Source organism: Dreissena polymorpha, chromosome 4 (genome assembly GCF_020536995.1).
Source record: "Dreissena polymorpha isolate Duluth1 chromosome 4, UMN_Dpol_1.0, whole genome shotgun sequence".
Classification (NCBI taxonomy): domain Eukaryota; kingdom Metazoa; phylum Mollusca; class Bivalvia; order Myida; family Dreissenidae; genus Dreissena; species Dreissena polymorpha.
This window is the reverse complement of record NC_068358.1, coordinates 87767853-87782667: the sequence shown is the minus strand read 5'-3', so window position 1 is coordinate 87782667 and position 14815 is coordinate 87767853. Positions and strand designations below refer to the sequence as shown.

Genomic DNA, 14815 nt, shown 5'->3' with positions numbered 1-14815 from the left:
GTTTGCAAGTGTTCCAAGTATGAAAGCAATATCTATGATACTTTAGGGGTAAAGTGGACAAAAACACAAAACTTAACCAAATTTTCAATTTTCTAAGTATAAGAAGGGCACATAATTCTGTCAAAATGTCAGTCAGAGTTACATAACTTTGCCTGCACAGTCCACTTATGATAGTTAGTAAGTGTTGCAAGTATGAAAGCAATAGCTTTGATACTTAAGGAATAAAATGGACCTAAACACAAAACTCACCAAAATTTTCAATTTTCTAAGTATAAAAAGGGCACATAATTCTGTCAAAATGCACGGCAGAGTTATCTAACTTTGCCTGCCCAGTCCCCTCATGATAGTAAGTAAGTGTACCAAGTTTGAATGCAATAGCATTGATACTTTCTGAGAAAAGTGGACCTAAACGCAAAACTTAACCGGACGCTAACGCCGACGCCAAGGTGATGACTATAGCTCATAATTTTTTTTCAAAAAATAGATGAGCTAAAAAAACAAATATCTCAAATAACCGACAAACAAAGAAAATGTCGGAAATGACCGATCTCGGATTAAAAATGTATAATAATCGTTGGTACTTGAATTCGTGGTTCAGCGGACTAGCGAAATCCACGAAAATTCGTACCACACGAAATTTAATGGTGTTTCAGTACATGCATATAAACAGTTGCGGTGTCATTCGCGAATACATGCATATAAACCCAATGGTATAGACAACTGTATACGTATCTCTTTTCTAGTGTGCATATACATCCGATAATCATATATAATTACAACATCAATTAGCAAATAATAATTCTGGCCATGTATGACAATAAATGAGTTAAAGAATTTCATAAACACAAACATACGCCATTTTTCAGAAGTGTGAAGTGCATTATAATATAATAATGGGACAAAGGTTTCATTGGGGACTGTTCAGATAAAATTATAACAACAATAGTATACAATACGATACAAGAAAGGTTTTATTGCGTTACACGCAGCCATGTAAAAAAGTGCTTCTCTGGGACTGTAAATAAACATGAATTTCTGTTACTAATTATCATGTTATTTATGTCTTATTTTGCAAGGAATGGGTTGAAGGGTCGCAAATGCACAACTTCATTTTATAAGGAACTATGCCTACAAGTTTGAATGACATTGACTCTGAAAATTGTAAGAGAATGCCTGGTGTCAAGTTTATATCTTCAGACAGACAGATTGAAAGACATCTGATTACACAAACATTTTGGATTTTCCCCATTATGTTAGCATCACCAGTGGTCAAAATAGCCTTTAGCTTTCAAATATTTCTTATTGGCTAAGTATACATATGTTTCTTAGAGAGACTTGAAGTCCTACAAATATCTGAAAATGAAGCAGTTCTTCTCAAACATTATCTAATTGACAGGTTTCCTTTGAACAAACAAAAAATAAACCAGTTACTTGTCACATGTGCTTCACAATCGTATGCATGAACAATGCGCTAAAGTGTTCGCTGGCATAGTGTCTGTCAAGTTATCAGAGGGTCATGGGTTTAATCCATCCCTTCTAAGGGATCATTCTCTATATATTCTTTACCACACCCAAGACTGGTACTACCCATGAAACACACTAAGGCTTTAGATGCAATGAAGCTCAAATAAATAGGTTTGAACTGACTAAGATCAGAAATCAGAGACTTACTTTCCCGAGTCGCGTGAGCTTCGTATGAACCTGCAGCATTCCCGCTTCATGAACGTGCGCTCGATCCATGATCTCTGACTCTGAAATACACAGAACCATAGCATGCCTGTAAAGATATAAACGCCAAAACTCGGTGATTTTTTTTACATTCATGGGATGCAATGGAATAAAGATGACTTATTTTGAACAATAATTATGTCTAAGCTTTGTTTGTTTGTTTTTTTAAGACAATGAAATCTAATTAATAAATAAAATCCAAATAATAAATTCAACAAGGGCTGTTTGTAAAACATGCATGCCCCCCCTTGGGCTATCTGTCCGTTGTAGTGGCAGCCATTGTGTGAATACGTTTTTTTGTCACTGTGACCTTGACCTTTGACCTAGTGACCTGAAAATCAATAGGGGTCATCTGCGAGTCATGATCAATGTACCTATGAAGTGTTATGATCCTAGGCAAAAGTTTCATGTCACCATGACCTTGACCTTTGACCTAGTGACCTGAAAATCAATATGGGTCATCTGCCAGTCATGATCAATCTACCGATGAAGTTTCATGATCCTAGGCTAAGTGTTTTTGAGTTATCATCCGGAAACCATTTAACGTTTTTGGGTCACCGTGACCTTGATCTTTGATCTAGTGACCTCAAAATCAATAGGGGTCATCTGCGGGTCATGATCAATCAACCCTTCAGTTTTATGATACTAGGCATATGCGTTCTTGACTTATCATCCGAAAACCATTTTACTATTTCGGGTCACCGTGACCTTGACCTTTGATCTAGTGACCTCAAAATCAATAGGGGTCATCTGCGAGTCATGATCAATCTACCTATGAAGTTTCATGATCCTAGGAGTATGCGTTCTTGAGTTATCATCTGAAAATCATTTTACTATTTTGGGTCACCGTGACCTTGGACCTAGTGACCTCAAAATCAATAGGGGTCATCTGCGAGTCATAATCAATCTACCTATGAAGTTTCATGATCCTAGGCATATGCGTTCTTGAGTTATCCTCCGAAAACCATTTTACTATTTTGGGTCACCGTGACCTTGACCTTTGACCTAGTGACCTCAAAATCAATAGAGGTCATCTGCGGGTCATGATCGATCTAACGATGAAGTTTCAATATCCTAGGCGTATGCGTTCTTGAGTTATCATCCGGAAAGCATTTTACTATTTCGGTTCACCTTGACCTTTGTCCTAGTGACCTCAAAATCAATAGGGGTCATCTGCGAGTCATGATCAATGTACCTATGAAGTTTCATGATCCTAGGCCCAAGCGTTCTTGAGTTATCATCCGGAAACCACCTGGTGGACGGACCGACAGACGGACATGTGCAAAGCAATATACCCTCTCTTCTTTGAAGGGGGGCATAAAAAGTTTCAAAACTAATGGGCTAAAATTACAAAACAAAAAAACTTTTTTAAGAAAACATAAAATTAAGTGATACTCCCTTTAAAATGAAAAATTAGCAAAACCATGCATTATGTTTGACAATCAAAACAAGTCCACCTAAAAAAGGCAACATTGTTTTGTCATATTATTACCATTAATGACAACCAGGAAACGACAAAAAGTTAAAATTTTTGGCAATTTATGTTATAAGGTTTCCAAATCTGGTGAAGTGTAAAATCTTATCATAAAAAGCTACAACAGCGTTTCAATTGGTGTTACTGAATTGTATAACGAACTATGTATATATTTCTAAAATCTGATAGTCTCCAAACAATGTTCATATACTGATGTGGATCAATTGAATGCCATTAGGGTAACACAACAACATAAAATCTTCCTATTTATTTAAGATAAGTTTATTATCTGTGAATAAACGACCTTGTCCCTGACTACAGGCCATTAAAGTATGAGTTTTGTATTACTTCTTTAACCCTTTGCATGCTGGGAAATATGTCATCTGCTAAAATGTTGTCTGCTGAATTTGTAAAATTAGCATTTTCTTTGATTTTTTTTTCAATGAATACTATCAGAATAGCAAACAGTTTGGATCCTGATGAGACCCCACGTTCTGTGGAATCTCATCTAGATCCAAACTGTTTGCAAAGGCCTTCAAATTGCGGTTACCGCACTGAAAGGTTTAAAACTAAGAATTTCTTGTAAAATTATTGGAGGACCATGTTCTGCACAATCAAATTCAATTGTCCTTAGCCTTTATATTTGCAAGTCTGGGACCTTACCCATGAGTTTTAAATATTATTGGTAATATGATTATAAAATAAGGGCTAAAGGGCTCATATGAGATTTTGAGGGGGATTTAGTGCTTTCATCTGTTTTAACTATTATATAAGTGCGGGAAATATCATAAGATGAAAAAAAACACTTTAATGTTGTTATTCTATGTCATGAAGCAAAAACTATAAATAAAACTTAAATAGTATTCACAATATTTCACTAACACCATTATAAGGACACTTTAATGCTCCCCCCTGGTGGCCATGTTTTAAAAGGACCGCAACTACTTTGAAACTAAGCAGATATATGATGTGGCCTTTTATGATCCAATAATAACAGAATTGGTAGAAGACCTTATGAGTTTACATGCCAAATATCAAACCTATTTAGATGAGATATTTTAAGTTCATGAGATCTGAAAAGTTAATGAGCTTGAGTTAATTAACTAAATACTTTCTGAACTAAACAAAAATGTATGGCATCATCCATATTTACTATTGAGAGCATACATTGATGACAGGTATGTGATGAAAATTATGGTTTAAAATAATAAAATTATTACCTAAATTTTTCAGAAATGTTTTTATGATAGATGAGATTCTAAATTTTATTGTGTTGGCATGGACAAAAGGATTTCATGGCATTGATGCATAGTCCTTGCATGTATATTTCCATAATTTATTGATGTAAACCATAAATCAAGCATGACCATGGTTAACCCTAGTCAAAACATGGTTGGCAATGATGTACCATCCAGCTTAAAAACTGGTCAATTTTGTTATCACAGTCAGACCATTGGCAAATCATGGTTATGTAACTCATGGTCAACATTTCTGCCTGTCAAAAGTAAATCTTGAATCTTGTTTGACCACAATAAAACATATTAAAAGCATGGTTAGCAGTGTTGCAAAACTGTTGCTTCAGAATGTTGCCAGTATTTAAACTTGGTCAACCATGTTTGACTGAGTTCATTGTAAAATTGATAAGTGAGGCCATAACATCTGTTCTTTAGATGCATTGTTCTCAACTAATTCACAGACATAAATAAGGATTTTTTATCTGGAAATATTGTTCTTGAATGGACAAGAGAACAAATTGTCATTAATGATCGTTTTATTGAACACATTCATAAACATGTTATTGAACTTTTTCTTAAAAATATTCAAGATCGAATGACAATTTTTTCATGAACAGACCATTTTGTTCATGTTCATTAATGCACACAGTTTTTTAACAAAGGTCATGTACAGTTCATGAAGCCTTTTCAGGGGAAGTACAGTACAGCCAACATGGAACAAACATAATCCTCGGTCACGCCATGGCCAGAAAGTTAGTACTTGGTGGCCGCATTGTGTGTTCACACGGCAAATCGCCAAGGCACGCGGCATCGATCTGCGCAACGACGCCGAGTCTGTATTAACCTCGCGTACTTTCACGGAATAAATCCGCCGCATACGTTCGTGGTGGATTGAGTGCAACTATATACACCTAAATGTACATTTGTGTAGCGTCGAAACCTAGATTTACGCTACTTTTATAGTTATTATTTTCACATTTTAATAAGCGGATATGATTTGTATATGATGCTTTATCACGTCCTCAAATATTTAGACACGTAATGCGCCTTAACAAATTATCGTTGAATTAATTACACAACTGTAAATGTTTCGTTTGATTCTCAAATGAGCATTATTCAATTAGTAATCCGAAACACGCTTCCGAATATTAATGCTAACGCGACATTAACAATTAAATTCTAGCGTCAAATAAACAGTGCTTTATCCTTTGTCTAAAAAAAAAAAGCATGCGAAAATTATGCAGACACGTAGAACGTCGCATGGAAAGTGTGGGTGTATTTTGTGTTGTATAAAATCATGAACATCATTTCAGGCGATTTACGTGTGTTCAGTGGAAAAAAAACAAAACAGATTGGGCGTGATTTCATCACATCTTTACATAGAAACAAATGCCAAAATTTATTTGACACTTTTGAAAAATGGCGAATGTTTGTATTTCTTGAAATTCATGAGAATTTTTATCGTAAATATTTACCAGAATTTGCTTTAAAACTGAAATATACGGGATAATCGGGTTATGAGTAGCGACGGGAAAAATAGTAAGTATGCAGTAATAGATACATTAAATTTATTATTATGTTAAATATTAGTATGATTGTTCTTTCAAAATTTATTGACCAATCATTTTAAAAAGAATTTTAGTTTATGATGCGCATCGATTCGGCGTTATAGAAACATCTGTCCGAAATGCGACTTGCTGCCGCATACTGCCGCGGCTTCAACGGCTGACGCCGCATCGACTTGTTTCGCCTAACCCGCCGCGGATCTCGAAATATGTTTGTTCTGCGTTGGCTGTACTGTATATATAACACATCATGAATGTTACAGCCCTCATTTGTGTGGTTTCAGAGAATATGACTGCTTGAGCAAAAAAGCATATACAGTTAAAATGCTTAACAATATATTATTTTACCAGAAACGTCCAAAAAAGCAAAGTTATCTCTGCAAATAAATGTTAATATATTGAGCATAACATGTAATACGTCATACAAATCAGACAAAGAAAAACACGCTAATTTAAAAAAGGAACATCAACAAACTCTTAACAAAGACATAGACAACCATCTAATCAATAGCAAATCTATCTAGACACCCAATTAGTAGGTTATATTGGCACAATCAAGTTTATCTCGGAGGAAACCAGAGGTCAGAAATACAGAATGAGACAGCGTAAACATTGCAAAGTGTTTTGAACCCAGACTTGGTTAACATGGAACTGATGCTGAAAAAGTGTTATGACATGGAAAACCATGTAATTCCCAGAAAATAAGTACTTTTTCCAGGGATTAGTCCTTAAATTGTGTAAATTCAAGCCTTTTCCAGCACAGACATGCATGGAAAAGACTGGACAATGAAATTAGAAGGCTTGCATACCAGAATATCCTGATCTTGAAAATAAAAGTAACAAGCAAATTCGTTGAATTGATATCCCCCGCCACTATACTTCTGGACACAAAAGTTTTCTGGACGGATGGACAACCCAACGTGCATCATCCTCTTAGCCATATATATACTCATACCAAGTTTCAATGAAATCCGTCAATGCACTTCCAAGATATGGCTCCGGACACACAAAAAAAGCTTTTTTCGGCGTAAGCTGAATAAGCCAGCTTTTCACCCTGACTTGACCTTTGTAAGTGTCCAATAAAATTCAAATAAAATTTCCCGCGGCTAGGTACGAATGAATACACTTCATTTATTCCATTGGCTGATTTGAGTATACCACCAGAACATTGGAAACATATCCGCGTCTTTGTAACACTGTTTTACTGTATGAAACAATTTTATCTCTAATGAAAAGGCTTAATAGATAGAACAGTTTTACACTCAATTCTCGACATCAATACAGTTTGTGCGTACACCTTTTATTTTCAGAGTATTACCAGCGCAAAAGCGTTTATACTTAAAAGGCTATGTTCTCATATTTAGTACTTACTTCCATATCCCTGTCAACATGTTAACATGTAAAAGTATAAAGAGCAGTGGAAGCGAGGCCTCACTTTAACGAATTGCATTTCAACCCGCGAGGTTTCGGGTCAATAAGCGGACATTCAGAGTTTATATACAGGTCATCACCGGAGTTCGCGGTCAGTAAAATCATCGTTATATAATAAAGACGCTATCCGTGAACTAGGTGACCTGGAATTTTCTTTAGACCAGAAATATGTTAAAAGAAGATATTCAGCAATATAATTATGGTATGTCAATAATAGATTCTTAATGTGTTTTCAACAATACAATGATAAATATTATTTTTAATAAATTTAACAATAATTATTCCACCATATTGCCTAATGTACTAAAGTGATATTATGAGCATGTAACAGTTTATAGGTGTCTATCGCAACCGTTGATTATTTTTGATGTTTCTACTTCATATACACTTATAGTAATTAATGCAGCATCAACATACTAAAACAATATACCAGAAAGAGAAAAATAATGCATTTGAATATCAACCGTACTTTCGTTTGACAACTGATCATGCGTTTACGAGTTGAACCTAAATTTAGTTTTAGTGCAGATTTGTTCATACGACACAAAGACACAATATTGTTTTACGGATTATTTCGGCTTACAGGACTGGGTGGGTCACGTAAGAATATCGAATCTAAAATATATTTTTATAAACAACTGGTAGCAAGGTGAGTTGCAGGTAATTGATCAGTAACCACATTTTAACTAACTATTTTGACCTGTTAATTCTTTTCAGCTCAATTCAACAGTGCAAAATGCCCATAATATCACTTTAAGCATGAGCACGATGATTCTCGATACTGTTAATAATCGAATCAAATAGCAATGCCCGACAGACCACTAAAACAGGTTTGTTCTCGTGTGGCCGGTTGACTCATATGTTTAAATTTCACTTCCATTCTTCTTTTGGTTTTCTGTTTTGTATCTATAGGTTTATGACCAGCAATATGTTATAATGTAAAATAAGCCGCGAAAACTCCCCGTAACATCCCGTACTGCGTGTGATGCAGCTAAGAACTGCACAGAAAAAGACATTCGCTATCCTTGATCTCATTCATTAAACTATTTACGCCGTATATCTTTTTTAAAGATATTTCTTGTTTCAAGATACAAAGGGCCATAACTCTGTTATTATCTGATGGTGTACAATGCCATTTGGCTTGCATCATCCTCTTATCCATATAATTATATACTCATACCAAGTTTCAAGGAAATCCCTCAAAGCACTTCCAAGATATGGCTCCGGACACAAAAGTGCCGGACGGACGAACGGACCGAAAGACGGACGGACGAAAAATGCCAAAACAATATCCCTCCGCCTATGGCAGGGGAAAAAAATGAAGGTTTCCTAATAATTTAATTAAAAAACACAAGTCAATATAAAGTGCAGGCAACTTGTGTCTTGAATAAGTTCATGTGTTGTGTCTTATACAGAATGATACAGTACAACTCAAGTGCTACATACAAAACATAGGGACCAGAATCAGTTTATCAGGGATGTATCTGTGCTGCACATGCAAGTATTCAGGCATCTTCTGGGACACAACAATAACATCTCAATTTCATCTGTCTGAATGATTGACAGGCTGTCACATTTTAGTTCACCAATGTCAGAGACTTTGCATGTTGTCATTTTAATAAGCTATGGGGTATTATTATCACTTCTGTCTGAGCTCATAATGATATTGCAAAACCTTTTAGAATTAGGCAACAGGCAATCAGCAAGAGTGCAGAATACTGTTTAAGAAATTCTATGCAGTAATGCATGAAACTATAGTATCTTCTGGAAATACAGAGGCGCCGGAGCTGGGGAGGCAGGGGCAGCGGTTGCCACCCTAATATTTTCGGAAAAAATGAAATTTCAGCAAAAGACCTTTTTTCATATTTTTTCATTTTAATACCCATATATTTGCAAATATCTTTACCATGAAGCAAGGTTAAAACGCTTTGGGAAAAAAAATCCCGAAGAACGTTCTTTCAACCCACATGATCCCTATTGTTGTGTCGCCTGCTACAAAGTACAAACTGTAACATATAGATATCACTTCTCCATTGTCTGTCTGTTTGTCACAACTTTTGTCAATCAGAATATGCCTGCAATACACATGTATAAGGTTAGGTATTAGGCATAAAAAAGCACCAGAATGCTCCATTTGATGCTAAAATTTGTAAAAATGTCCAGGGGAAAAGCCCCACCAACGGGAGGGTTATACCCCCTCCCATACCCACCCCCTCCTCCCCCCAAATCTCAATTTGCTTCTGACGACCTTAAAATATCCATATAATTAATGCAATGATTTTGCAATAAATCCATATAAATTTCTTTACACACAAAAAATGTTTGGATAATGATTGTAACGTCACTATGTCAAGGCCCCAAGATGCCTGTAAACTGCACATTGGGAAATTATTCATTTATTAATTGTAAATTAAGGGGAAATATTACTTTGACACCTCGTCATTAGAACATTTCTTATACATAATCCACTTTTACCTGACACATGTATGGACCATGATTGTGTAAGATGATGTTTAATTATTTATCAATACCACGTGTAAAGCCATGTATCCAACCACTTGTAAAGATTACCATTGCTTTTGTAATGATTTCACTTGCTTTGAGCTCCAGACCCAAGAAATCAAGCATATCCTTTCAACAAGTTGAGTATTAGAAGCATCCTATATTACAACTGATTGAATAATTAATGTACAAGTTGTCAATGCTGTATTTTGCCTTACATTCCTTATTCACAAGCTTTATGACACACATATCTCAGACTTGATTATAAGTGTGACCTTTGAGCTAAGGAATACAGGTCTTGAACATGAAATGCTAGCTACACATTGTGAACAATTTATTTACCAATCAAAGTACTGACAGTACTGGTGTGACGATGCTTTTGAGAGGATGGATATAAAAGCATAAAGTTAAGTTTATCTACATCACCACAATCACCACCATTGTGTATGTTGGTACGAATAAAAAATTGGTACAAAAATTTTGCGAAAAAAATTTGGGTATGAAAACCAATTTGGGTACGAAAAAATATTTGGTAACCAAAAAATTGGGACCGAAAAAGTTTTGGGTACGAACAAACAATTGGGGATGAAAAAAAAATTGGGTACGAAAAAAAAATTGGGTAAGAAAAAAAATTGGGTATGAAAAATTTTAGGTACGGAAAAAAAATTTGGGGGAACGGGAAAGTAGTGCCTGTGGGGAACTTGACCCACACTCGCACATTTTTGGCCCTTTCCGTCAAACATCAGATAAGTTCCTCGAAGGCAATAGTATGAATACACATTTCGGAAGCGGTAATGCGGTCCTACCTACGCGCGTCAAAATGTAAGCGAAATATGTACACAAGTCTGTCAGGAATTATTGAATTAACGAAGAAAATCGTGTATTGATGTAAGTTTTTTTTAAGAAATGTGCAGAAAATATATTAAACAAGAGCTGTGTTTGTGAAACACAATGCCCCCTGCTGCGCAGCTTTGAACCCATATATTTTACCTTTGACCTTGAAGGATGACCTTGACCTTTCACCACTCAAAATGTGCAGCTCCATGACATACACATGCATGCCGAATATGGAGTTGCTATCTTCAATATTGCAAAATTTGACCTTTGACCTTGAAGGATGACCTTAACCTTTCACCAATCAATATGTGCAGCTCTATGAGATACGCATGCACGCCAATATTGAAAAAGTTATGGCCAATGTTAAAGTTTTCGGACCGACAGACAGACGCTTTATATTTGACATTTGACCTTGAAGGATGACCTTCACCTTTCACAACTGAAAATGTGCAGCTCCATGAGATGCACATGTATGCCAAATATCAAGTTGCTATGTTCAATATTAAAAAAGTTATGGCCATTAAAGTTTTCGGACGGACGGACAGACTGACACACTGACTGACTGACTGACAGTTCAACTGATAAAGGCCACCCTACCGGGCGCATAAAAAGCAATGGCGATATTTTTCTCAGCCACATAATTGTTAATAGTTTGATATCACAAAATGAAAGTGAAAGTAGAACTGTCAAAAATGACAACCTGTCAACGTGTTGTTTTGCTGGTACGAGATGGCGATTACACTCAATGTGTTCACATTTTGACCATAGGCTTTGTCAAGGACCTTTATAGTATGGGTAGCTTTGATATTATTTATTGCTTTCATGTAACTGCATGATTGTGTATATGTTTACAATACACAAAGCATAAATAATGATATAAATATACTGATTGAGGTTATAATAATCTGAGAACTATAGCCAGGTCAATAAAGGACTTAAAATACGATTTTGTGTCCTGATTTCATGAAGAAATTACCATGTATGTCCTAGATTTCAAATTCAAGGCCCTGGTGTGACACATTGGTAGCATTACCGTTAAACTGTTACCAGGCTTATGAAATTAGTTTTTATTGAACTATATAAGGAAATCTAAATCAGGCACTGATTTTTCTTGTTTTAAGTCAAAGAACAGTTGTGGCCTCTGGGTAATGACCAATTTTTGCTTACTTGTCACACCCTTAAAACTTTCCACACGTCTGTAATAGCAAAACCTGGATTTAGGCGATCTTCAATGGTACATTTAAACTTTAGCATTTTTACAAGAGTGCTGGTAAAGTCCAGTCACATATTTAAATCTAGGCCATGTCAAAATCAAAGTGTCAAAGACAAATGAAAGATGCGTTCATTAATTATGTCCAGTTGTTTACTACTGCTGTAAGTTTTCATATACTGTGAAACCATTATTATTCGTCCGACATTAATTTTCGCCTTTTTCGTCCTTCGACCGATGGACAAATTCAAGATCCTAACGAACAATCATGTCCAATATTTGTAACAAATAAGACTGAATTACCGGGAGTTGAGTGCTCTCCCTTGAATGGGCATGTTGTGTTTCTTTTGGAGAACAAAAATTACAATGTTTTAAAAGTTTCTAGCCTCAGTGTTGGGAATTTGTTACAGAAAATGATTTGTGCTAAAGTTTAGAATGGAATACTGGACATGAAAACAAAAAAGGTATGAAAAATACATATTAGCTTCAAAAGAAAAGATCAAACTTATTTTTGAAACATTCCAAAGTATACTGTTCAAAAAAGTATGGCATCAAATTCTCCACAAAACAAAAACATCATTAAAGATATGACCTCAGAACTACTTGAAGTTTCAGAAGTATCTGAGAGCGAATGTGATGAAAAAAGTGAGGAAAAAGACAATAAACGTAAATATATAAGCAGCGTAAGTGAACAAGACATCAGCATGAATTCATCAAAAGACGAAAGCAAAAAACAGTCCAAAAGAAGCCTAAACATGTGAAAAATACAAAACAAGAAACAGAAAGCAATGTAAATAAAGATAACATAAGCATCAAAGAAATTTCTAGACAGCTAAGTGAAATAAATAGTAAACTCTCAAATGTTTTGATGAAAGATGACAGCTGTCTTGAAAACATGATTGAAAAAATTGTTGGGCAAATGAAAAACAGTCTTCTCCATAGAATCGAGCTATTGGAATCAAAGCTGTTTGATAGAGAAAGCGAGAATGAGAATTTGAAGAAAGAGATAGACAAATTGCATACTGAGTTAAACGCAGAAAAAGTGATGAACAGGGAAACTTTGATTAAAGAAAAGTATGAAAACAAAGAAGCATTAAATGAGCTAGAACAATATACCAGAATTAACAACGTGGTCTTTCATGGATTGCAAGATCTGGATAAAACTGAAACACCAGAAAACACAATGAAGCTTGTGGCAGATGTTGTTAAAAAGCACACTGGTATCCAACTAAGCAAAACTGATATTGATTATGGTCATAGGCTAGGGCGTTTTGAAAATGGAAAATGCAGACCGGTAGTTATAAAATTCGTATCAAGAGACAAAAAGATCCAGATCATAAAAATGAGCAGGCAGTTAAAACAGGGTAAAATATACCCTAGTGAACACCTTACGCCATTAAACCAAGATGTCTTCAACTCTGTGAGATTAAAGAAAAGAGACACTGTAGAGTCAGTCTGGAGTAGAAGTGGAAAAATCTTTTATAAAAACCGAGATGGCAACATACACAGAGTCTTATACAAGCAATATGACGAATGGCTGAACCTACCATGGCCTCAAAAATAGAAATCATGAGCAGAACATGTGTTTTTTTGGGTTTTTTTTAGATCAGGAAAACACACTATTCATTCATTAATACTGTGATAAAGCAATAACCCAGCAGACCTGAAAACTAGAGTTATTTACAATATAAGCAGTAAAACCAGAGATTGTGTGCAGCCTAACTGATTTTGAGAAGTATACAAACATGAACACTGATGTACAATTACAGATACCTGTCCTAAATCCAGGAGCAGTTTTACACACAAAGGATTAGTGACCACTCAACCGTGGCTATAGATATTGTAAAACTTGTGATTTAATCCCTTTTCTTTTGCTTTCGGTGGTAAGGGATAATTACAACAAAACATTATTTACCACTATCCTTGACAGGATCTCATATTAGATATAAGATTTCCTTACATTTAAGTGATCATTAATACATGATAAAAACTGTAGATGATAAAAACTGTATCATATTTTGCCTTATTACTCTATTTTGTCATACATGAACAGATTGATTTAGAAACGCCTATACCTAAACTTGTATAACACATAGTATATTAGAATAGCATGTCTTAGCAGTATAATATGATGTACACATGTTCATATTAATTGCGCCGGATAGGTAACAAATATATTTGACACATGTTTGAAAACATGTTAAATCTGTTAACAATATATCATATAATTTAGGTCATATATGTTAAAATAAGCTACATTAACACTGTTAAAACTTTTTTTATAGAAATAAAAAATGGAGCCCAACAGCTAAGCAGCTTTAATACAGTTAATGTAAGAACCTAGTGGTGTTGTTAGTGTGAGTTAACATAATGTGCTGATACGCAATCACCAGCTGTTGGTTAAACAATATAAAGGATAAAAGGATAAATTATTGTTTATTTTAACTATACTTTGGCACAACTAGGTTGTAAGTATATTTAACAGTATTTACATATACATACAATAGCTGCTTTTATGTATACAAGAATCAAAATCAAGTTGGTTATTAGAAAACAGTGTACATTTTATGTGACTTTCACATGTATTCATGTGCTAATTGCCTGTAATGTGTTGATGTTTTATGTACACATATTAATTACTACCTTATTATTAATAACATACAATAGCTGACTTTGTATACATTAGAATCAAAATCCAGATTTATATTATAATTGTAATGTGTTGATGTTTTTTTTGTACACATATTAATAACTACCTTATTATTAATAACATACAATAGCCGACTTTATATACATTAGAATTAAAATCCAGGTTGATATTATAAAACATCGT

General features: G+C 34.8%; 1 protein-coding gene across 7 annotated transcripts in view; it reads right to left on the bottom strand.

The window, feature by feature from the left end:
• The window catches only part of LOC127877394 (transient receptor potential cation channel subfamily M member 3-like), a 279970-nt gene that overhangs the window by 137960 nt on the left and 127195 nt on the right, over positions 1–14815 (bottom strand). For all 7 annotated transcript variants that reach the window (XM_052423217.1, XM_052423218.1, XM_052423216.1 and 4 more), the window contains one exon: positions 1672–1751. In XM_052423217.1, the coding sequence (XP_052279177.1) occupies positions 1672–1751 (80 nt within the window). The remainder of the gene's footprint in view (positions 1–1671; positions 1752–14815) is intronic.